We start from the raw sequence: 25447 nt of genomic DNA on the forward strand, positions 1-25447 counted from the left end.
AAAAAATGACATGAAATCAATGGGATTGACAAGGTTATGAAAAAAAATCTAATTGTTTTAAAATGTTTAAACATTTTTTTCTTACAATTTTTTTTCAATGTATCTAAAGAATGGTTGTTGTTAAATTAATAAAGAAAATATAATGGTTTTAAAATGTTTATTGGCAAAATAATAAAATAAGTTTAATGGTTCTAAAATGTTTAAACATTATTTTACAAAAAAAAATGCATTGAATTAAATCAATGGTTATTGTCAAATGAATAAAAAAAATTAATAGTTCTAAAATGTTTAAGTCTTTTAATCAATGTTGGTCGATAAATTAAAAAAATAAATCTAATGATTCTAAAATGTTCAAGTATTTTTTTATTAAAAATTGCATATTGAATCAAATCAATGATTGTTGTGAAATTAAAATCTCAATTTAACAATTCACAAATGTTTAAGGATGTAAGATATTTATTGAATTAAATTAATGATTATTGTCAAATTAGAATTTTGATTAAAATTCAAACTTCCTTTACATATGATATATAAATATAGATTTTTATTAAAAAAATTAATATTAAAATATATTTTAAAATGAAAAAATTAAAAAAATGACTTAGGTGTGTTGGTATATTATAAACATATTTCTTAGTTTCTAATTGTTAAAAAAAATATAACATGAAATCAATGGGATGCATTTGTAAAATGTTTAAGTATTTTTTAATAAAAAAATTGTATGAAATCAAATCAATGGTTATTGTGAAATGAATAAAAAAATCTAATGATTCTAAAATGTTAGAGTCTTTTAATCAATAATTGTTGCCAAATTAACAAAATAAATCTAATGATTCTAAAATGTTGAACATTTTTTTTAATTAAAAAATGCATATTGAATCAAATCAGGGGTAGTGGCACGTTGCTAGCTGGAGGCATAAGGTTGGTAATTAAGTGTTAAATATTTGAAGTAAAAGTTAAATGGTGGGTGTTATGTTTAGCTTCCACGCGTGAGTAATAAGGATGATTTTTATGATGGAAAATGAATTAAAAGAGATGGTAAAATAAATCTAAAATGAAATTGGATTAGAAATTTAGGATATTAAAAATAAAATAAAATTGGTATAAGTTTAATTGAATAAAAAGAGTAAGACATAATTTAGGATAATTAATTTTGGACACACGTAACTATTTAAAAATTAAGAAAGACTATAGCAATTTATTTTAGAGAATGAAATTAATAGAACAAATAATAGGAATTGCTATAACAATAGTTGGTGTCTTTGAAATTTGAATTTAATTTTGATATATAAGGTAAATGAATAAAAATTATATTTTATTGAGACTGTACAAAGAAGAGAATTATGCTCTTTAATTAATCATTTTAGCTTTTGTAAAAAAAAAAAACAACTTTATCTCTAAATGAGCTCGAAAGTGTTTGGTCATCATCACGAGGCAGTATTGATTATAAGATCACGAATTACATGTGCGCGTCAATAATACATTGGCTATACATGCTCCTGAATCTTATTTTTAATAGCTACAAGTAAATATAATTACAATAATAAAAAAGCTTAAATAATTTTTTATAATCATTATAATTTATCATTTTTATTTATTTTTTTCACAATTTTTTGTTTTAGTTATTACAAATTATATTTATTTTATTTTATTTTTCATGTTTAAAGCGATTTAGATAGTGCTCCAAATAATGAAAAAAAATGATTTAGATAACGTTTGAAGAAAAAAAACAAAACAAACAAAATAATTTTAGTAAAAAGACTCATATATGTTAATTTAAAATAAATTAAAATTTTGTAAAAAAAACTACCAAACAACTTTAGTAGATTTTAAAGTAAAAAAAAAATAAAATTAAAATTCTTGTTTACTTTTTCTAGCTTTCACTTAAAGTAACTTTGAAGTGAAAAAAAAGTTGGATCAAATGATAAACTATTATTTGAGCCTTATTTTTTTTACCTCATTTTATCTTATCTTGTTTTGATATTGTTTTGTTATCAGAGTTTATGGGTATATATGGGTATGTATTAAGTGTGACCAATTGAACGGGGAAGCTGAATGATGGAGAAGAAAAGAGGTAATGTTGGGTGTCCTTGCTAAAGGAATTGTAGATTTTATTTTTTATTTTTAAAAAAGGATATTTTTATGGGGTATCAAAACCCACTGAATTCATATGGAGGATGATATCTCCTTTTTGCAGTAACCTCTCAGATTGTTCATTTACCATGTGTCCTAGAGCTTCAACAGAGGTATATTGTCTCTTTCTTTTTTATATCTTATGCCTTTCTTAGAGGGTCTTTCCATCCAACACTTGGGCGAGACATAGCTTGCACAAAACTTTGGAGGAAGAAGAGCTCTATGAAAAATCAAATATTCTAAACACGTCCTTCTCATCCTAACCTCCAACATCACTCAAGGCCCCACTAAATTGCTAATGTGCTACTTCCATTATACTTACCAGGTGCGAAAGGAAAATAACAATATATATATTTTTTTGTATAAGGACCCAAAAGCAAAAATCAACAGTTAACTGAATTTTAAAAAAAACACTAAATAACTTCCTAATATATTTTTTTATTTCTTTAATGATTCAATTACTTTTTTTATATATTACTCTTTGATTAAGAATAATCTTAAAAAAAATCTTAATGCATCATAAAGCAATATATATATATAATCTGAAAACGATAGAATAAAAGGTAATTCCTCCATGGTGAGTAGTGAGGCTGAGCGAGCGTGACAAGAACTTATCCTTTTATAATTCTGATCGAAACAAATCGGTGCGAGAACATCACCAGAGCAGAGCATCTTTGGAAGTTTGATTTCATTGTTGTTTGGCAACTTGTGTTTTTCCCACCGAACCCAATCCAAGAGTTATGGGATTGGCCTCTGTTGTTCACATTCACGCTCCTCCTTTCAGATGCTCTGTTCTTCACCACCCCATCTCTTCCTTTTGCTCAGGTCTGTTCCTTCTCTCCAACCCAAATATGTCAGATGTCACTAATAAATATAAAGGGTTTTTCTTTGTGTGTGGCAGTGTACCATTATCGTCCTCCTCGCCGTTTCCCACTTCTGTGCTCCAGACGAATTGGCCATGACAATTATGCCTCAGGTGACTACCCCATCATTCAAATCAACAAAATTTGTTTGCTTTTTTTTACTTTCTCTTGTACCCACCTTGTTCAAAATCTTAATTTTCTTGTCCCACGTTTTCAGCTGCTTTCTAATTATGTATATCAGCATAGATAGTCATTTATGCTAGAGTTGTTATCCCATCTTGGACTTGGAGACTAGCCTATAATCTCTCTCTCAATTCAATGTGCAGAAGTAAAGAGGATCAGTGCTCAACAAAATGATGACATAGGCAAAGTTGAGAAATCTCCCACTCAGGAATCTCTGGGAAATGAGGGTTACAATTCTTCCGTCAGAACTGTAGCCTTATGGGTGGGAAGATCTCTGCTAACTATGTTTTACTGCTTTCTTTTGTTGTTTAGAATTTAGAATTACATTGGTTTTTGGTTATGGTTTCTTGTAGGTGTGCACTGCAGTGGCATTTGGTGTTGGTTTGGGTTTTAAGGAAGGTTTTGACAAGGCATCCGAATTCTTTGCTGGGTATGCGGAATAACTGAATTTTGTTATCAACTAGAAAGTTGGTCCAATTTTACAGTGCTGGAATAATTAATGTTCTGGATGAGTCACAGTTGATTTTGTGCAAAGTTTCTTTAAGCTTAATTTTAGAGTGTTACATATGCCATCATCTCTCTACTTCTTTGTTCTGCTTTTGTTGCTCCTTTATATATGACCTTAGAATAGTATATCTCCTATAGATTGATCAAATACCACGTGGTTGAAATTATAGCGTATTGGATGTTTATTTTGGGATTCAAGAATACTTACTTTATAGTTTGAACTATGATGGCACTGCTTTTCCACTCTCTCTCTGCTTTGCTTTCCACTTTCTTGAGCTTTGAACTGAGTGTGATGTTGACCTTTGACTTTTACGTGCTTCTTTAGGTATATATTGGAGCAAAGTCTTTCTGTAGATAATCTCTTTGTATTTGTTCTAATATTCAATTACTTCAAAGTGCCAGTTACATATCAGGTGATGTATAAAACTTGTCATGCGTAAACTATGAGCAATTTTAACTTAACAAGTTATTGATTCTGAACTTGTTTATATTGTTTTAACAAATTTTTCATTTTCTTATTGAACTTACAGAATCGTGTGCTTTCCTATGGTATTGCCGGTGCAGTTGTATTTCGCCTGACAATAATACTTATTGGAACAGCCACCCTGCAGGTGTTTTTCATGATGAAGATATATTTTTTTCTCCATATTTAACTTTTTAAGTGAGTTTTATACTTTTTACTGATCATCTTGTTTATTATGATGATGTTTAGAGGTTTGAGGCAGTCAACCTTCTCTTGGCCGCGATATTACTCTACTCGTCATCTAAGGTGAAGATTCACAATTTTTTTCACCCATGTTCATGTTTGTCAAGGAAACAAGATCCTTAATTAAAGGCTTAAGATATTAGGTGGAACTGCATGGATAATTAATATACCTAACATTGTCATCATGCAAATTTGTGCTCAAAGCATGATAATTAATATGCCCATTTTATTACCATTGAAATTCAGTTTAATTATAAAGGAATGCTAGTTATGAGGATCACACTCTCGACTACGTAGTCAAAGAGGCTTATATGTGATATCAACAATGAATCATCTAAAACATTAAAGTTTTAGATGGAAACACCTGAATGGTTTTATCTCCCTAATAATATATTAGGGGGTTCATACTTCATACTTGTTGTGGTATTCACAATTCCATGGACTGGTTTTAATTACAGCGTGTTTATTGTTTTATGAATAGCTATTTGCCAGTGAAGAAGATGAATCTGACTTATCCGATAACTTTGTGGTGAAGACATGTCAGAAATTTATCCCTGTAACAAGTAATTTTCTCTAAGCACGACTATTTATTTCTCTTTTCCTAGTTGGAGATTTGCTGTTGATTTCTTGGGTATTCTGAAATTGAAATTTGATTCTTACTTTCTGAAACAATCACAAGAATTGGTAGAAAACTTAATCTGAATTTGTTAAAATCCAAATGAATGTTTAAGTAGAAATGGCTGAATCAAAGCTTACTTGAATGATGGTTCAGGAAACTTCAGTTTTTCCTTTTCTTATGGAATTGTCTGTGTGTGTGCCCATATAAGTGCAATTTATGTTGTTTGGTACATGCAAAGAATAATTTTGACTTCACAAGTATTTCTGTCATAGAATTGTGGATATAGACATATGCTATTGTATCTTCGTTTTGGTATAAGCTGGAACATTTTTATATTGGGTTGATCCACTGTTCCATTTTTTGAAATTTTTTATTAGAATAAATAGATAGACACAGGCTTAGGTACATGGCTCCATGTATGCTAATGCTACCATGGGTGACTGCAGGCAGGGGCAAAATATATGTTGGCATATGCTTATCACTTGGCGTGTCATTGTTTTTGCACTGATTCAAGTTGTACTGTGTTGTTATCTTATCATCCAAAATCTTACTTCTGACAAAATTGTTGCAGCGTATTATGATGGAAATCGATTCATAACAAATCTTGATGGGGTGTGGAAGGTAAGCTGTTGATGAGTGTCTGTATGGATTAAAATTACTTCCTTATTGTCTTTATTTTGATCAGTTATCTTTTCCCAGCATGAATGCATTGAACTTTTTATTAGAATATCATTTCTCTTTCTTTTTCAATAAAAAGATTTTTTTTATGAATTAAATTAATTTCAACTTGATTTCTAACAGGGATCAAACATTTTGGGCAGGCCACCCCTTTGCTTCTTACTGTAGCTGTTATCGAGCTCAGTGACATTGCATTTGCAGTAGGTTTTTCTCATCCATCCATTTCATGTGGAATTTGTAGTTAATTTGGCATTGGATTATTGACTCGTTTTTTTTATAGGTTGACTCAATACCTGCAGTTTTTGGTGTAACACGGGATCCATTTGTAGTTTTTACGTCTAATCTTTTTGCCATTTTGGGTTAGTTCTCTTACTTCTGTTCCCCTTGTGCATATCTGAACTTGTTTTCTATGATGTTTTGGAATTGGGATTTGTGTTCCTTAAGTGTACTTGATTGATGCCTGAAAAGCTTACCAACTACAGTTCTTGTTTTATGGGTAGTTCATCTATTTGCTTGTGGAATGTATTGTAATAATTAATTTTATAACGGAGAATTTGTTGCACAGAAATGGTTGTTTTGTAACTTTATTTCTCTACTTTGCTGTCTTGTGGAGGTGGCGATGCAGTTGTATTCATTCTTGTCATAATCTCAGATCAGATGTGTATCTGTCAAACAATTCTTGATGCTTTTCCCCATAAATTTATTTGTATTTAACCATCTGTTATTTGTCAAATGTAGGTTTAAGGTCACTTTTCTTAATAATTTCTGAGGGTATGTCAGAGTTGAAGTACTTACAGGTAAATGTTGACTTGGTTTGTTTTGATATACCTTGGTTGCTGCATAATTTTCTGTTGTTTACAAGTCTATCCTTTAACATAACAATGTGTATACTTTTGGGACTTGAACTATGGTTCTAATATCCCTTCAACATTGTTATTTTCTTTGGGCTTCCTGCTTATATTGAAGCTTGCCACTTCATCCTAAATAGTGGTCGAAAAAAAGACTAATGCTCTTTTTGTCAGGAGAAGAATAGTGGTCTGAGTGGGAAACAGGAACTTTAGAAAGACATGTGGCTTGGGTTCCTTTGTCAAAGTGAGATCTCCCTGCATTTGCCTTGTATCTGCAAATTTATCCTTAGAGGAAGATTGACAATTTTCATTTTGGTGATAAAATAATGGCTTAGTGATGTAGGACAGGAACCAACAGTTATACAAAAGGTCAAGTGCTTATAGATTAATGGTTTATTTGTAGTCCCAACACCCTAAGAGGACAAATCCAAAACAGAATAAAATTCTAAATAAAAAATAATCCCAAATTGAAACCTTCATTTCCTAAACAAAATAACAAAAGCCAATAGCAGTTGACATTAGCATCTATTAGTAGTGAGTTTGGAAAGCTACTAGAATCAATTCTGGTCCCCAAAATCATGGTGAAAAAGTGGAAGCAACTTTGTTGCTTTGGCTTTCAACATGAAATTGGAATTGATTCTGAGAAAATTGAATCTAATTCAAAGACACTATAGTATTACTGTCACCTTAATGTTCACTTTAGCAGAAAACCGTTGAGTATTATGCACCAGACAGAACAATGCATTTGTAGGACACTAGATACTTTCTTGTACAGCCGAATTGGGGTTGTAGTTTGATCTACATCTTAAATGCAGCATAATTCATTTAATTCCTATTCAGAAACCAAATTACTGGTGGTCCATTTGACATACATCATTTAGAATCTCAAATTTGTGGCTGTTCTGTCAGGTTTTGGTTCAAAGGTTTACGCGTTAATTGGTTTGAAATATGACTATTAGTAGTTTGTTCTATGTAATAAACTTGAAGCAAATTATGATTGATTTGTAATATCTATGTCAGTGTATATATAAATCTAGTATTTTATCTAAGGGCGTTCCAATAATTTCTTTGGTTTTAAGGATACAAAATAACGTGTTGTAACCCTCCATTAATTATGTTAGTAGCATTGCTCTTATTTTTAGGAATAATTTTCTTGCATAAGTTGGAGAAGTAAGACCGTACATCTACCCTCCCTAGACCTCACTAGGTGGGAGGCTTGCACATTAGTCCTTTTTTATTTCTTTGCACAAGCTGCTACTGAGAATTTCATTTCTACTTATTCAGGATAGTGCATGTTGAACATTCATTGTTGTGGTATCTTTCAATGCTTCTGTTTGCTTATGCTTCCATCCTTGTTATTGATATCCATTTTTTGGGCTTTGTTTAGCCGTCCATTGCTGTTGTTCTGGGATTCATTGGGGTTAAGATGATCCTCGACTATTTTGGTGAGTACACATCGCTTCTCCACTTAACAATTTAAACAAAGTTGATTTTTCACATCTCCTCATTCGTTCCTTCAGGACTCCATGTCTCAACGGAGGCATCTCTTGCTTTTGTAGCCTCAAGTCTTACCATTGGAGTGGTATTAAGTCTGGTTAACAAGTCTGACTAGCTTAGAAACTCAATTCCAACTCTTCATGAATTGAGCTCTATATGGTTGCTTACATTTACCAAGCAATTTCATCATCCTCTCTACCCCTACACACCCCCTCCACCCCAAAACAATAAAAACCCATGTTTTCTTAAGCCAATAGAGGAATAATTTGTAGCCTGTCCTATAACTTAAGTTGATGTTCAATGCTAAAGCATACTATCTGTTATAATGTTCACTTCACATAATGGTCCAAAATTAATTTTATTTAATTTTAGAACAAACAAGGAGTTTTTTACCCCAACAATACAAAAATAAAATAAAAAATTACCCAAATAATACAACCCCAAATTATTTACCCAAATGGTACAAATTACTGTTTACAATATGAAATCGGTTCCCCCAAATTGATTTCACATTGTCTCTCTCTTTTTTTTTTTTTTTGCGTTAAGACAATTTCTTAACGTGAAAAAAAGAGATGATATAAAACCGGTTTGGGAGGAATCGATTTCATATTGTGAACAGTAATTGTATCATTTGAATAAATAATTTGAGGGTTGTATTATTTGGGTAATTTTTAATTTTTTTTATTATTGAGGTAAAAAATTTACAAACAAGTCCTAAATTTTCAATTAAAATATTTTTTCTTTTTAAAACTTTTCATTTTTATAGATTTACAAAAACTCACAAAAATAATGTGTGGAAAAATGTGTTTCCATTATTTTAATGAATAAAAATGTTTCTTATTTTTGTTTAATAGAAGATTCTAGTATCTGTTTTTGTTAGGTAAACAAGTGAAAATTTAGCAACAAAAAGTTTTCTTCTCATCTCTTTCAAAGTTCTATTATTCTCCTCTATGGCAAGTAGCAAGGCAAAACTATCGTCATCACTTATGAGTGATGATGGAAAATGCAAGACTAGGATCATTTTCATCGGTGATAATAAGCGACTCCAAACTACAATAAAAAAAAGAAAAGAAAAGAAAAACAACAACTGCTTTTTGCTTATTAACTTGTGTACTTAATAGTCCTATATGTAGAACTTCTCTCTTTAGTCACTTCACAAGAGTTAAAATTCTTAATTAATTTAATTCGTGATATTAACTTTAACTCCTTTCCACTTAATTAATGATTTTTTGCATTCTGTACAAAATTACGTAGTGAATGGGAGACAATTTTGACTAGTGATCTTTCTCATCCCTGTGAGAGAAAGAAAACCCAAAAAAATAATTTAAAGACTTCTTATAACAAATGATCAAGACAAATTTCTCAGGATCAATAACCCACTTAAATAATGTAATTGACTAAGATATAGCTCCTTAACTTTATGCTAACTACAAAGTACAAACTAATAACCGATTTTAATAAGGTAATATTGACCAAGATATAGCTCCTTTAAGCAACTAATTTAAAATTGCTCTAAAAAGATTAACTTGCTTGAATGTAGACAGGATTTCGATTCAGATTCTGTCCAAGTCCAAGCAATTATGTACGAAAATTCTTCATTTTCTCAATTGGTTTGTGACCTTTTGCTTGTACAGATCACGTTCCTCTGCCCTGAACGCTAAAGTGAGCCTGTTTGGTTTTATATTGAATAATTGTCACGTGAAACATTTTGTTTGTTACATAGAAAGTAATATGAATTTATACCCGTATCAATAAAAAAGTATCTTAAAATGAATGAATCAAATACTACACTATTAGTATTTTTCTTTAATAATAATTATTTTTTCGCAACAAAGTCAAGGTTACACACTCTAATGCATGACTTTTATGCTTAACAATATATTTTTTCTGTGAATAATTATAAAAATGTTATTTAATTTAATTCCTATATTTAACAAAAACAATGTATTTCATCACCTTAAAATCATGTAAATTTTATAATTTTAGAGATTAAAATTAAATTAAATAAATTTAACTTTCAAATACTGCTAATATAAAAAAATTATATCGTTAACTGATCAAAATCTTATTATGCAATATTTTAAAAGATAATTATTATAAAAATTAATAAAATTATCATGTACAGTAATCTAGTAGTATATAATTTTTTTATAATATCAAATACATACTAATTATATTCCAGAGAAATTTAAAAATTTAATACCATGAACCAATTATTTCCAGAAAATTTTCTGAAATGGAAAGTTATGTCATGGCTGACGATGGGACATGGCCTATAAAAGGGCCAAACTTGCTTGAGCTTAGACCATTCTGATTCTGTCCATCCAAACCTTAAAAATATTCAGTGAAGATCAACCTCAATGGCATCTCTGTATGAAAAATTCTTCATTTTCTCACTTCTACTCTGTCTCTGTTACTTTTTTTTATTTTTTTATTCCAACACTTTCCTCTTCTCTGACACTCTCTCTTTGTAACTGACACAGTGGCGTGCGACCAGTTCTTCCCCCTCCATTAACTTCCATCTCCGACCCACCTCCTCTTTTCGATGGCACCACCAGGTTAATCCCTTCCCACATTCCAAAATTCGCCTCCTTTTTCCATGCTTTTGCTTCAATTTTCAACTTTTCACAGGCCCATGTTCTTATTTTTTTACTATTTATTTATTTAGGTTGTACATCAGTTATTCTTGCCCCTATGCACAACGTGTGTGGATCGCTAGGAACTACAAGGTTGTTTCTTCGCTGTCCTCGTTCTAGAATAATCTATTCATTTATTTGATTCCAATTTCCATCTCTTTATTTTATTCGCCTTGCTTTTTAGTTATGATGTTAAATATTATGTTATTGTCTTTTTTATTATTATTGTTAGTCCTAAATGTCTGTTTGCTGTGTTTTCTTATTAATTTATTCTTTCTGTCACTGTTATTTCTCATGTTGTTAATTGAAACTACAGGGGCTACAAGATAAGATCAATTTGGTCCCTATTAACCTTCAAGACAGGCCAGCTTGGTATAAGGAGAAAGTCTACCCTGAAAATAAGGTTAGTGACTTAGGCAACAAAGGGTAAAAAGGCTATGTTTGGATTAAAGTTTAGAAAGTACTTTTATGAATTCCAATCCATCAAATGAAGAAGGAAAATATTATTGTTGCTTCCAAAGTAAAAGTAATTTTGAGCTCTCCCAATTTTAATCCGAGTATGCACTAAATTGGTTGCTACGTTGCTGCGTTGACTTGACTGAGATAATTTGATTCAGCCAGTTGATAAGTGACTTTGTTCCCTTAAAATATATGTATATAGGTGCCATCCTTGGAGCACAATGGCAAGGTGTTGGGAGAAAGTCTTGATTTGATCAAATATGTAGATGCAAACTTTGAAGGGACACCTTTGTTTCCCAGTGTATGAGCTAAGAACTGCACATTCTCTTTTCTCCCTTCATGGCTTTTTATTTCTTTTCAATTGTTGGATGAATTAATGATGTTAAAGTTGAATTTTTATTAGGATCCTGCCAAGAAAGAGTTCGGTGAGCAATTGATATCCCATGTTGATACATTCAGCAAAGACCTGTTCGTTTCATTGAAAGGGGATGCTGTACAGCAAGCCAGTAAGCAAGATATTTAAGTTTGTAAATAGAGGAAAGGTTTTTTGTCTTTTCAAATGCAAAATGGTTCTTAAAATGGTAATTTAAATCAGGTCCCGCTTTTGAATACTTGGAGAATGCTCTTGGTAAATTTGATGATGGGCCATTCTTGCTTGGCCAATTCAGTTTGGTAAGTTAAAATTTAATGGTCTTCAAAAAAATTGTTTTCCTTTTAAATTCGCTGGCTTTCAGGCTGATTACTAATGCTTGTCGTGATGCATCTGACGAATTAGAATTCATTACCTTATCATGTCACACATTATCCTTTAAGATTAGTTTTCACATTTCCTGTTTATTTCTTAGAATTCATTACCATATTTCTTTATCTTATCAGGATTTGTTTTCTTACTTAGCCTGGATTATGATTGGTATAAATAAGGGCTGGTACTGTAGGTTTTATGAATATATCAAATTATCGAATATATTGATATGTCGTAATAAATCTTAGTTAATATCAGTTTAGTATTTCGTTATCTTTTATATCTCTTCCTCCATCTATCTAAAACCCAAAATTTTAAAAGTTGTCATGATTTGATCCAAAAGTAGTATATACTGGTATCGTATCTGATAATATCAATGTCTATAGCTTTTCTTTCATACAATTTGTAAATGCTTGTGAATTGTGATGATCAGGTGGATATTGCTTATATTCCATTTGTTGAAAGATTCCAAATTGTCTTTGCTGAGGTGTTCAAACATGACATCACAGAAGGAAGGCCTAAACTTGCAACATGGTTTGAGGTACACTAACATCAGTTGTGTTAAAATTTCTTTGGAAATTGCACTTAATTTATATGATGATGATATTCATCATAATCATCAATCTGAACATTAAGCAAATTTCTCCATTTGCTTCAAAAGTTCTAACAGGTTGTTCCATTTGAACTTGGCCCTCAATCTCATGCCTTTGATAGGAACCCTAACTACTAACCCTTCAGACATACTGATTACAAAGAAGAGATCTTCATTTGTGAATGAAAATGTTTGTTTTACAGGAGTTGAATAAGCTAAATGCTTATACCGAGACTAGAGTCGATCCTCAGGAGATCGTTGATCTTTTCAAGAAACGCTTCCTGGTACTAATATACTATGAATCCCTCAACTATTGATTTTTAAGAATTTGTGATTGGTTTCTTGCTAATCTCTTTGCTACTTCCTTTGCATTTCTACTCTGCAGCCTCAACAGTGAACGTTGTATTGCTGCAGGCTTCCTCTAAAATGTAGACTCTGCCCATAAAGCGTCCTTTCATTCACGGGATGGGATGCATCTGCAGTCAAATATCGGTTGTGTTTATCTGCTAGAGTTGCAGGATAGTTTGAAGTCATAATCACGTTCATTTTTCAGCTTGTTTGTTTGATGTCATAATAATGTTTATGTACCAGTTTGTGATCACTGATCAATATGATATAATGACCAATATGGTATTATTATCCTATTTGAACTATGTTATATCACGTACTAAGCTTTGATATCTCAAGTGTCCGTGACCTGTCAGCAAAGGTTTATTGCATGAAAATTATGCATGGTTAACAATATATCACCTCGCAAATTTTAATATTAGTTAATTAATTACGACTGAAGAGCATTGCTTCACTAATATTTTTACTATGTAAATGTGTGAAAGATTTTATAGGACCAAATACACAATGCTTCAATTTCAAGGATTTACTTATCATTTTTCAAATTTCAAATTCAAAGACTAACTATAGGGAATTAGGGACTAATGAGAATACACCAAAGAATAAACTTGTGAGAAAATAATTGTCTTTTTAGTAATTTTTTAAATGAATAGTAATTATTATGTTTATTTTTAACACAAAATAGTAAATTAACCGTTAAATCCCTCTTTTAATTGAAACTTTGTAATTCAAGTTTTTGAGTTGTTAAATGAAACTTTTTGTTTATTACATAAAGCATTTTAGCGCTAGTTTTGCCTCTTTTTTAAATTTTGACGTGGTTTTCTCATTGAATGTGTATGGAAAACGGAATACCAAATATACATATAGATAGTGATAGTACATGAATCAATCAATCTAAAAAAGAATGCATTACATACTATATTATTATTAGTATTTTAAATGAAATATTTATAAATTTACATGAGAGCTTTTTTTTTAATAATAAATTTTGCTTTCGTGTGTGTAAAATATTTGGCAACAAAGCCAAAGTTACACACTTTAATATATGACTTTTATGTTCAAGAATATATATTTTATGAATAAATATAAAAAATTGTTTTATTTAACTTTTTAAAAAATGTATAAACAAAAAATGATAAAATACTTTTTTTACAAATATTTATTTATGTAAAAATAAATTTTGTAACTATTTAATTCTATAAATATAAAATTTAGTTTAAATAAGTTATTAGTCTATGAAAATATCATTATTTTTGTATTTTATACCTTAAAAAACTTGTTTATTTTAATCCATTTATTTTTAAAAAATTGTTCTTGTATTAACTTAAATCTATGTATTTTTTAAATATAACTTTTAGAGATTAAAGTTGAATAAAATTTTAAAGAAATTACAAAATTAATATTTCAAATTCTCAAATAGTGAAATGCAAGTTGATGTTATAGCTGACACTGTATGAACCATGAAGTTTATATACACCTCATTTTTTAGATATATGGGTGTAAAAAGTAAAAACAGAGAGACAGTAAGAAAGAAAAAAGAAATTATTAAGTGACAGTGTGATAAATGATTTGATGAGAAATAAAAGAGAGAAATATGAAAAAAGAAATAAGATGAATGTGAGATAGAAAAGAATTTATGTGTATGTTCCATATTTCTTATAGAAAAGCCAAACTCGCTTGAACTTTAGACACTATTCTGATTCTGTCCATCCATCCTTCAGATTCTGTGAAGAACAATGTTAATGGCAACTCTGTATTAAAATTCTTCATTTTCTAAATTCTACTGTCTCTGTTACTTTTTAATTCCAACCCTATCCTCTTCTCTAATGCTCTTTCTTTGTAACTAACATAGTGGCTTGCAAGCAGTTCGTCCTCCTCCATTAACGTCCACTTCCGACCCACCACCTCTTTTTGATGGCACCACCAGGTTAATTCCTTTCCACACTCCAAAATTCACCTCCTTTTCTATGGTTTTGCTTCAATTTTCACATGCCCATGACCTTATTTTTTTACTATTTACTATTTACTTAGGTTGTACATCAGTTATTCCTGTCCCTATGCACAACGAGTATGGATAACTAGGAACTACAAGGTTGTTTCTTCATTCTGTCCTCCTTGTTTTGGATATAATGTCAATTTTTACTTTTTTTATTTGCCAAGTCTTAAGTGTCTGCTTCTTGTGATTTCTTATTATTTTCCAAGTTTAAATTTTATGCACTATCAGTGTAAAAACAATTGTCAGCCAATAATTTTTTTGGTTAGAATGACTTTAAAAGTAGTCACATGACGTAGATAAACTATTTACTCTTATATAATCTTTTTTCTGTCACTGTTGTTTCTCGAATTGGTAATTAAAACTACAGGGGCTTCAAGACAAGATCAAATTGGTCCCTATTGATCTTCAAGACAGGCCAGCTTGGTATAAGGAGAAAGTCTACCCTGAAAATAAGGTGAGTAACTTGGCAATTGAGGATAAAAAATTGCTGGCTTCTTTGCTAATTTGATTGGTATGTTGACTGAGCTGATTTGATTCAGACAGTTTTTTTTTTTACAATGCCACAATGAGATTTGAATTTAGAATCTCATACATAGTGTTCAAATCTCCCACTAATCCAATTTTAGTGAATTTTTTATTCAGCCAGTTGATATCTTGTTTTGTTCTCCTAAAACATATATATAGGTGCCATCCTTGGAGCACAATGGCAAGGTATTGGGAGAAAGTCTTGATTTGATCAAATATGTAGATGTCAACTTTGAAGGGACACCTTTGGTTCCCAGTGTAAGAACTGCACATTCTCTTTTTTCCAGTCATGGCCCCTCATCTCTTTTCAATAGATCGAATGAACTAATGATGTTAAGTAGAAATGATTTTAGGATCCTGCCAAGAAAGAGTTTGGTGAGCACTTGATATCCCATGTTGATACATTCAACAAAGACCTGAACTCTTCATTGAAAGGAGATCCTGTACAGCAAGCCAGTAAGCCGCATATTAATTTGAGTTTGTACATAGAAGAAAGTTTTTATTTTTTGTTTTCAAATAATAAATGGTCCTTAAAACTAAAATGGTAATTTAAATTAGGTCCTTCTTTTGAATACTTGGAGAATGCTCTTGGTAAATTTGATGATGGGCCATTCTTGCTTGGTCAATTCAGTTTGGTAAGTTGAAATCAATTCAATGATCTTCGATTTTCGTTTTCCTTTTAAATTTGCTGCCTTTCAGGCTGATTACTAATTCTTGTCGTGATGCATCTAATGTGTAAGGATATATGGAAATATCTTATCATATCTTATATTATCCTCTAGCATTTGTATTTCATTATTTTTGAGAATTAGTTACCATATTTCATTTCCTTGTCATCATTTATATATTTTCCTAATTAACTAGGATTATGATTAGTATAAACAAGAGTTAGTGCTATAAATTTATGAATATATCAAATTAATATGTTGTAATATATCATAGTTAACATTAATTCAGAATTTGATTATCTTTTTATATCTCTTCCTCCCTCTGTCTAAAACCCAAAAATTTCAACATGATAAAATAAAGTGGTCAGATTTGATCCAAAAGTAGAATACTAGTATAGTATCTGATAATATCAATGACAAAACCTTTTTCTTTCATATAATTTGTAAATGCTTGTGAGTATCAGGTGGATATTGCCTATATTCCATTTATTGAAAGATATCAAATTGTCTTTGCCGAGCTGTTCAAACAAGACATCGCAGAAGGAAGGCCTAAACTTGCAGCATGGATTGAGGTACACTAGCATCATTTGTGTGTAAAATTTCTTCCATTGGTTGTGGAAATTGTGCCTTGTTTATATGATGAATTCACCATATAATCATCATAAGCAAATTTCTCCATTTGCTTCGCAAGTGTTGACAGAATGGAATCTCCATTTGCTTCGCAAGTGTTGACAGAATGTTCCATTTGAACTTGACCCTCAATCTCATGCCTTTGATAAGAAGCCTAACCAACCCCTTCAGACATACTAGTTACGAAAGAGATTCATTTGGGAATGAATATGTTTCTTTTACAGGAGGTGAACAAGATTGATGCTTATACACAGACAAAAAACGATCCTCAAGAAATCGCTGATAAATACAAGAAACGTTTACTGGTACCAAATATATTGTGAATTTCTTACTAATTTAACTATTGATTTTGAACTTAACTGTGATTGGTTTCTTACTATAATCTCTTTGCATTTCTACTCTGCAGTCTCAACAGTGATCCTTGGATTGTTGCAGGCTTCCTCTAAGATATATAGACTGTGGCAACAAAACGTCCTTTGCATTCATGGGATGCATCTCTTCAGTCAAATAATTATGTTCACTTTTCAGCTTGCTTTTTTGGATGACATTATAATGTTTATGTACTAGCTTGTGATCGCTGATCATTATGGTATAGTTATCCTACCAGTACTATGTTAGTATTTAGCTTTGATATCTCTCAAGTGTCCCTGACCTCATACATGTCAGCAAAGGTTTATTGCATGGAAATTATACATGGTTGTGAAAAAAACGTTGTGCTGAAAGCATTTTCTAATTATTAATAGGCTTAACTGCAGAAGACGGGAACTTTTCTGGTACATCTAGGCCATGGAAACGAGGAGACTGTACTTTCTTCCAGAGGATTGACCCAGAATTTGTTAAAATTTTTAAACATAATTAAGTATGCTTTTAGTACCTGAAATTTGGGGTGAATTCAATTTTGATCCCTTAAAATTAAAAAGAACATACTATAGTCTCTCAAATTTAATAAATAAATAATAATTTTAGTCCTTTAAATTTAGTTTTAAGGAACTAAACGGTTTTGAAAAAAAATCATTTTAGTCCCTTAAATTTAGTCTTTAGGAATTAAAATTGTATCTTTTTTTAAAAAAAAAAATTAAGGGATTAGAATGATTTTTTTATACATTTAGGAGACTAAAATCAAATTTATCCTGAGTTATAGGGACAAAAATATAATTATGCTCATTTTTCAAGACAGAAGACCTTTTTCATGATGTTTAATAAAATTTACCCAATATTTCTTTTTTCTCATAACATATTTAATCTTGGGATATAACTTAATTTGGCGTAATTATCACAACATATTTAATCATGGAATATCATTTAAGTTGATCCTCAGAACAATTATTCAACTAAAAAAACTTATCATGATTATGACGGGTCATGATTGATGTTTATTTGGTACAAGGTAGAAAATAATACATTATAATACGACAGAAATAACCCGTGGATGGCCGATAAAATGAAACCTATTAAATCGATATGTATATCTTGAATTGACTTGTGTCTCTAGAGTTTTATTAAAGTCGTTGATGAGTTTTTATTTAGTGTTTGTTTGATCTTTCCGTTAAAACATAAGTTAACGTAAGTTAAAGTTAATATAATTTTTTTTGAGGGATTAATATACCTACGTTATGTCTTTTATTTTCTAATTCGTATAATATATTTTCAATAATAAATAGAGAAAATAAAAATAAATAACACACACTTGATAATTAATATTTTTTATACAATGATGAATCATCTAATTATAATCTCCTATAAATAATAAATTTTGTTAATTTTTATAATAACTAGTTATAAATGATAATTTATGCTTAATTGTATTTTTTTTTTTTACAAATTCATGTCTATTTTTTTAATACATAATTAAAGACATATTTAAAAATTTGAAAGAACGAATTAATGACCAGTAAATGTAATATATTAAATATTTCAAATTATTTAATATATATTGAATTTAAATCATTTTTATATTTCGATATAAATTTATTAGGTAAAATATTTTATTTTTTCTTTAACAAATGTGTTAAAAATGCTTCTTATTGTTTTTTTTATAAAATTTAATTTTATATATTATTGGTCTAATTTTTTTTCAATACTAATCAATTAAAGATCACTTTTGGAAATTAAAAAATTATTATAAAAAACAATACTTTTAACACATGATAATATATAATTAAATTTGTAAGTCGATGTTAATTTAAATCTTCATTACAATATATAATTTAATGTTTCAATCCCATATTCAAATACACATGCATGAACACATTTTTTTGGGATATAATAAATGTATCATTTGCCCATGATCAGTGTAGTAAAATAGCAGCACTTTAAGGTTCGTCATTATTCAAAGGACATAGTTCCTCTATTGGGTAAATAATGATAGGAGTTTCCCCTTCCCCACGAGTGCTTTTGTTAAATACTAGTAGTAATAAATAGTAAAGAATGACAAACCTTTGGCTGTGACTGATGATTTTTGAGTTAATCATCCAGTAATTATTGCTCCTTCCATTTCAAATTATTTGTCCTCTAAAGTATGATGCATATCTTAACAAAATTATCAATTCCACCAATTACTTTGACATAATAGTCTTTTTAAACTAAAATACCTTTATTAAAAGAGTTACAGTGTATTGCAAATTAATTAAGCGTTTGGGTGATCAATAGATAAGGGATCTTATTGGTGACAACCTAGATGGGATTGCAAGCTCTAGGGTGAAGTTAACTAACCTTGGTTCATTAAAAAAAAAAGGGATCTTATTGAAAAAATGTAATTAATGCGTTCTTGATTTTTCAAAGTTAAATAATTAAAAATCCTGAAGTGACAAAGGGAGTAGTTGCAACAAGAAGATGGAGAATAAATAACATACAACATTAAATGCATACTTGTTCCAATAGGTAATAGTTAATGTCAAGTGTCTTCTCTTTTATGAGAGAAAAAATAGTTTTTGAAGAGATTAATCTAAGGCAGCTTATTGAATTTTTTTTCTGTTGGTCCAAAAAAGATGCATAATGTGTGCAGACATGTGATTAAACATGGGCAGCCCAGTGCATGAGACTCCCACTTAGTGGGTTGTTGGAGGGTAGATGTACACATACATAGTTTTAGCTCCACAAGCAGAGAGGCTGTTTTCAGGATTTGAACCATGACCTCTAGGATATAAGGCAACAAGCTCACTGTTGCGATAAGGCTCACCCTCTAATAATTGTCTAGATGTTCCTTGTGCAGTATGACATTAACATAAGAAATAAATGAATTTATAGGCAACATTTTAATTTTCTTTCCTTATGATTTCAAGAAGCAATGATCCTAAACAACAAAAGCATTGCATTTTAGCCCTTTGATACTGCAAAAATGAAGCCTAAATAAATGATGTTATCCTTTGCAATTCTGAGAACTGGTTTTGACAATAAGTAGCACAAATTCAATTTAATGATCATCCCCAAACTGATATATTCATTGTATTAGGAGGAGGAAGATGAAAGATCAGATAAATGGAGCGACTTCCTTGAACAGGTAGCTGAATCATCTGAACCAACTTCTGAGAACGAACATAAAGATACATTGAAGGCTGAACCTGAAAGTAATGAGGCAAGAGAAGAGAGAAATCTGCATAGGCTAAGTAATGGGGATGATGCAAGTGGGAGGAAATTTTCTGAGTTAGAGGAAGAGACTATTGTTGTCGGGAAGTCTGCTGAAGGTAATGAGATAATAGAAGAGACAATTCAAGATAGGGTTAGCAAAGGAGGTGACTCAAGTGACAGGATGACTTCTGGAGGTACTGAGATAAAAGAGGGTACTAGTCTAGGGAGGGTTAGTGAAGGGGATGATTCAAGTGGCAGGAATTTTATTTCTGATAGTGCCACAGGAAATAACTCTGGAAAGGAACAACACTATTTAGAAGAAAGAAAGACTCGTAAGGTTCAATGCTGGGCTGAAATTAGGCCATCTCTTATTATCATTGAAGAAATATTTAGTTCTCGTGTAAAGAAGGGGAAAAAAATGAAAGGTGGGGAAATAAATGGAATTAACGACCATCTTCCATCTATAGAAGAATCTGAACCTGTAGATGATGGTATCAATGGCTCAAGGGTAGAAATTGCTTTACTATATCAAGACTTGCCTGAACTTTGTTAAGAAGTCCCAGATCGTCTGTCTCAGTTCTTGGGGTGCAACTTATATATTTGATAGACAACTTTACTTGGTGCCAATTGATTTTAAGTTGAAATCTAATATTGTTAATTATATGCCTTAAATTAAAAATAGTAAATATTATTTAAGGTAAATTAATATAAACCATATATATTAATTTAATTAAATTAATATGGACCACAAAAGACTGCTGACAAGCTTTGGGCAAAGCTTGAAAGTAGATACATGACAAAGTCTCTCCATAATCGTCTCTGTTTGAAGAAACAGTTATATACTATGCAGATGCATGAAGGTGAGTCTATTCACAAACATATTGATAATTTCAACCAGGTTGTTCTTAGTTTAAAAAATATTGATGTTGCGGTTGATGACGAGGACCAAGTTGTTCTTCTTCTTAGTTCTTTGCCAAGAGCCTATGATAATTTTGTAAACACAATAATTTTCGGTAGAAGCTCACTATCTATGGAAGAGGTGAAAACAGCCTTACAATCTTGGGAATTGAAAAGGCGAATCACAGATTCATATGGAGGTACTAGCTCTGGTGAAGGTCTAATGGTAAGAGGAAGAATGGATGAAAGAAAAAGTTTCCAACGAAGACGATCTAAATCGCGCAGCAAGAATAAGAACAACAACAAATGTCATAACTGTCAGAAGGGAGGGCATTGGAAAAGGAACTGCCCGGAGCTCAAGAAAGATAAAGTGAGTACTTCAGAGTTTGGTGGAGCAGCTGTTGTCTCCGAAGAATCAGATGGTGGAAATGTTCTCTTTGTCTCATCTAATGTTAATGATGATGACTGGATTCTTGATTCAGCATGTACTTTCCACATGACGCCTAACAGAGACTGGTTTGCCACATTCCAAAATGTTGATGGTGGCAAAGTTCTGATGGGGAATGATGGTGCTTGTAGTATAGCTGGCAAAGGTACGGTGCATATCAAGATGAATGATGGTATTGTAAGAACATTAACTGATGTGAGGTATGTTCCTGAACTCAAGAAGAACTTAATATCTTTGAGCACTTTAGACTCTCTTGGTTGTACATATCGAGCTGGAGGTGGAGACTTAAGAGTTTCTAGAGGTTCATTGATAGTTATGAAAGGAAAATTAAAGAATGGACTATATATTCTGCAAGGCAGCACGGTGAAAGGTACAACTGCAGTTTCTTCTATTTCTAATACTGACCAATCCCGTTTGTGGCATATGAGGTTGGGTCATATGAGTGAGCGTGGAATGGATGAGCTTAGCAAGAGAGGCTTGCTTGGTGGACGTCGTATTGAAAAACTTGACTTTTGCGAACATTGTGTTTATGGTAAACAAAGTAGAGTAAAGTTCAGCACTGGTGTTCACAGAACGCGAGGGACTCTTGACTATATCCATTCAGACCTATGGGGTCCGTCAACTGTTCCTTCTCATGGTGGAGCAAAATACATGTTAACTTTCATTGATGATTATTCACGGAAAGTTTGGATTTATGTTTTGAAGCAAAAGAGCGATGTATTCCTTAAGTTCAAACAATGGAAGTCACTAGTGGAAAAACAGACGGAGAAAAAGGTCAAACAACTTAGGACAGACAATGGATTGGAATTTTGCAATAATGAGTTCAATGAGTTTTGCGCAAATGAAGGAATAGCACGTCATAGAACTGTAAGACATACACCACAGCAAAATGGCGTGGCAGAACGGATGAACATGACATTATTGGAGAGAGCTCGATGCATGCTCTCAAATGCAGGTTTGCCAAAACAGTTTTGGGCAGAGGCAGTTAATCCTGCATGTTATTTGGTAAACAGATCTCCTTCTACAGCTATTGATTGTAAGACTCCAGAAGAGATGTGGTCAGGCTCTACAGCAAATTATTCAATTCTGCGTGTATTTGGGTGTCCAGCTTATGCTCATATTAATGAAGGAAAGTTGGAGCCAAGAGCCAAGAAATGTATATTATTGGGTTATCAAGATGGTGTAAAAGGATACAGGCTGTGGGACCCAAAGGAATCTAAGCTCTTAATTAGTAGAGACGTGACCTTTGATGAGACATCTATGCTTAACCCAAGACCACATAAAGACCATGATAATAAAGTTGAAGTTCATGGTGATATCAAGAAGGTGGAGTTTGAAGTTGAAGCACGGAAACCAGAGGAGATCTATGATGAATCTGAAGTGACACCTACAGAGTTTGAACATACATTGGCTAGTGATAGGCCAAGGAGGCAAACTAGGCCACCTCAGAGGTATGATGACTTTGTTGCTTTCGCACTCAACATGGCCGAAAGCATCGATGATGAACAAGAACCAAGTTCATTCCACGAAGCAGTTACTTGTGATGAAGCATCACAGTGGATTGGTGCCATGAAAGAAGAGCTTGAATCCCTCCACAAGAATCATACTTGGAAGCTTGTTGAGAAACCAGTTGATCAGAAGATTGTGGGTTGCAAGTGGATATACAAGAAGAAAGATGGGATAAGGTTCAAAGCAAGGCTTGTAGCAAAAGGCTTTACACAAAGGAAAGGTATTGACTTTAATGAAGTTTTTTCCCCTGTGGTAAAGCATAGTTCCATTAGAGTGCTTCTTGCTTTAGTGTCTTTGCTTGACTTGGAGTTGGAGCAATTAGATGTGAAGACGGCTTTTCTCCATGGTGATTTGGAAGAAACAATTTATATGCAACAACCAGATGGGTTCGTTGTTCCAGGAAAAGAAGACCATGTGTGTCTTCTTAAGAAGTCATTGTATGGATTGAAGCAGTCACCTAGACAATGGTACAAACGTTTTGACTCATTTATGATTGATATTGGGTACATAAGAAGTGAATATGATAGTTGTGTTTATCAAAAGAAACTATTTGACAACACATATATTTACTTGCTTCTTTATGTTGATGACATGCTAATTGCATGTAAGCACCCAAATGAGATCAATAAGGTGAAAACACAATTAAGTGGTGAATTTGAGATGAAAGATTTGGGTCCAGCTAAAAGAATCCTTGGTATGGAGATTATACGAGATCGAAAAATTGGAAGGTTGTGTTTATCTCAAAAGAGCTATGTTGAGAAAGTTCTAGAGAGATTTGGAATGCACAATGCAAAAGCAGTTAGTACACCTTTTGCGGCCCATTTTAAGTTATCCGCAAATATGTCACCACAAACAAAAGAGGAGGAAGAGTTCATGTCTCGAGTTCCTTACTCAAATGCAGTTGGGAGTCTGATGTATGCTATGTTCTCAGATATTTAAGGGGTTCAACTAATCTGGGTCTAGTGTTTGGCAAAGCAACAAATGAATGCAATGGTCATGTCATTGGATATTGTGACTCGGATTATGCTGGTGATCTTGATCGTAGAAGGTCCTTGAGTGGTTATATTTTTACGCTTGGAGGTAGTGCTATAAGTTGGCGTGCGACTCTACAGTCCACTGTTGCCTTGTCGACTACAGAAGCAGAATATATGGCAGCTACTGAAGCGGTGAAAGAAGCTTTATGGCTTAAAGGTCTTGTTGGTGATCTTGGTGTAAGTAAAAAGGAAGTTGTTGTGCATTGTGATAGTCAAAGCGCAATTCACTTAACCAAAAACCAAATGTACCACGAAAGGACAAAGCACATAGATATAAGGATGCATTTTATTCGTGATGTGGTAACACAAGGTGATGTGTTAATAGAAAAGATTTCTACTTCAGATAATCCTGCTGATATGATGACAAAAGCTCTTCCAACATTAAAATTCAAACAGTGTCTGGACTCAGTGGGGATTAAAAATTGACACAGGAAGTAGATGGAGCAACACTAGCACACAGTGAAAAGTTTAAGGTCATAAGAAATTTAAGGCAAGGTGGAGATTTGTTAATTATATGCCTTAAATTAAAAATAGTAAATATTATTTAAGGTAAATTAATATAAACCATATATATTAATTTAAGTAAATTAATATGGACCACATGTAAGTTAGAGGTTTATATTCTTTGGATCCTATTATAAAAGGGTCATTAAGGTTTATAAATTTTCATTCCATCAAGAAACATCAGAGAGTTTTGAGAGATAAAGAATTCAAGAGAATTCTTCTTTGTAGTTGTTTTCTTTTCTCATTAATAAAGAGATTCTTTGCAGTATAATTTTCATGTCATAGACGATTAAGCACAACAAATATGGTATCAGAGTCTATAGCCCATCTTAGTTCTTGCCTATTCTAGTAGGCTCACTTGCCTACACTACAATATTGTTGTTACGGGTGGAGGGATATTATGATTTATGAGGATCTGTTAGCTCATGATGAAAGTGAGGAGCAAGATGTCTCATTTGCTGCATTTGGGAAATGGAAAAAGCAGATTGAGAAGGTCATTAGCTGCATGCGCCTTGGACTTTATTTTGATTTGTACGTGCTGCATCTTATGCTTTATATTGCATACTGGCTCTCTCCTTAGACCAAATCATACTTCTCATTCTCAAGACTTACCACGAACTTTCCCAGGTCACCCTGCTTTGGATGAAAATGGAAGAAATTCCTTGAGGCGTTTACTACTAGCATATGCTCGGCATAACCCTGAGGTTGGGTACTGTGAGGTAATTGGATTTGGAGTTCAAAAGATTCTTTCTTGGAAAATATTGCTATTACTTCCTCATATGCAAGCTTCATCGGACTTCTCACTCGTACAATTTCCATCCCTATCCAAATAAGTATTTTCCATGCAAAGGGTTAAAT

At 31.9% G+C, this 25447-nt stretch overlaps 3 protein-coding genes across 4 annotated transcripts; all 3 read left to right on the forward strand.

The window, feature by feature from the left end:
• Positions 1-2707: 2707 nt before the first annotated feature.
• Positions 2708-8400, forward strand: LOC114381021 (thylakoid membrane protein TERC, chloroplastic-like). Of its 2 annotated transcripts, XR_003659919.1 has the most exons (15): positions 2708-2958; positions 3035-3109; positions 3323-3441; positions 3533-3609; positions 4012-4099; positions 4217-4297; positions 4399-4455; positions 4874-4955; positions 5583-5632; positions 5833-5889; positions 5970-6048; positions 6428-6486; positions 6712-6781; positions 7925-7982; positions 8058-8105. XR_003659919.1 is itself a non-coding variant. In XM_028340197.1 (14 exons), the coding sequence occupies exons 1-14, from the start codon at positions 2874-2876 to the stop codon at positions 8147-8149; spliced, it is 1059 nt and encodes a 352-aa protein (XP_028195998.1). In that variant the 5' UTR covers positions 2708-2873; the 3' UTR covers positions 8150-8400. The 2 variants fall into 2 exon arrangements, 1 of the variants encoding a protein (XP_028195998.1); XM_028340197.1 differs by lacking the exon at positions 6712-6781 and having other exon boundaries at positions 8058-8400.
• Positions 8401-10268: 1868 nt separating this feature from the next.
• Positions 10269-13149, forward strand: LOC114382373 (glutathione S-transferase L3-like). Its single transcript, XM_028341749.1, has 10 exons — positions 10269-10405; positions 10518-10592; positions 10703-10763; positions 10987-11073; positions 11332-11430; positions 11533-11635; positions 11725-11801; positions 12305-12412; positions 12667-12747; positions 12849-13149. Exons 1-10 carry the CDS (start codon positions 10395-10397, stop codon positions 12858-12860), a joined length of 714 nt encoding a protein of 237 aa, XP_028197550.1. The 5' UTR covers positions 10269-10394; the 3' UTR covers positions 12861-13149.
• Positions 13150-14425: 1276 nt separating this feature from the next.
• LOC114382375 (glutathione S-transferase L3-like) lies at positions 14426-17406 on the forward strand. The gene is made up of 10 exons (XM_028341750.1): positions 14426-14564; positions 14664-14738; positions 14843-14903; positions 15175-15261; positions 15492-15590; positions 15686-15788; positions 15891-15967; positions 16465-16572; positions 16855-16935; positions 17037-17406. The coding sequence occupies exons 1-10, from the start codon at positions 14548-14550 to the stop codon at positions 17046-17048; spliced, it is 720 nt and encodes a 239-aa protein (XP_028197551.1). The 5' UTR covers positions 14426-14547; the 3' UTR covers positions 17049-17406.
• The last annotated feature ends 8041 nt before the right edge of the window (positions 17407-25447 follow it).

Source organism: Glycine soja, chromosome 13, assembly GCF_004193775.1.
Source record: "Glycine soja cultivar W05 chromosome 13, ASM419377v2, whole genome shotgun sequence".
NCBI lineage: Eukaryota > Viridiplantae > Streptophyta > Magnoliopsida > Fabales > Fabaceae > Glycine > Glycine soja.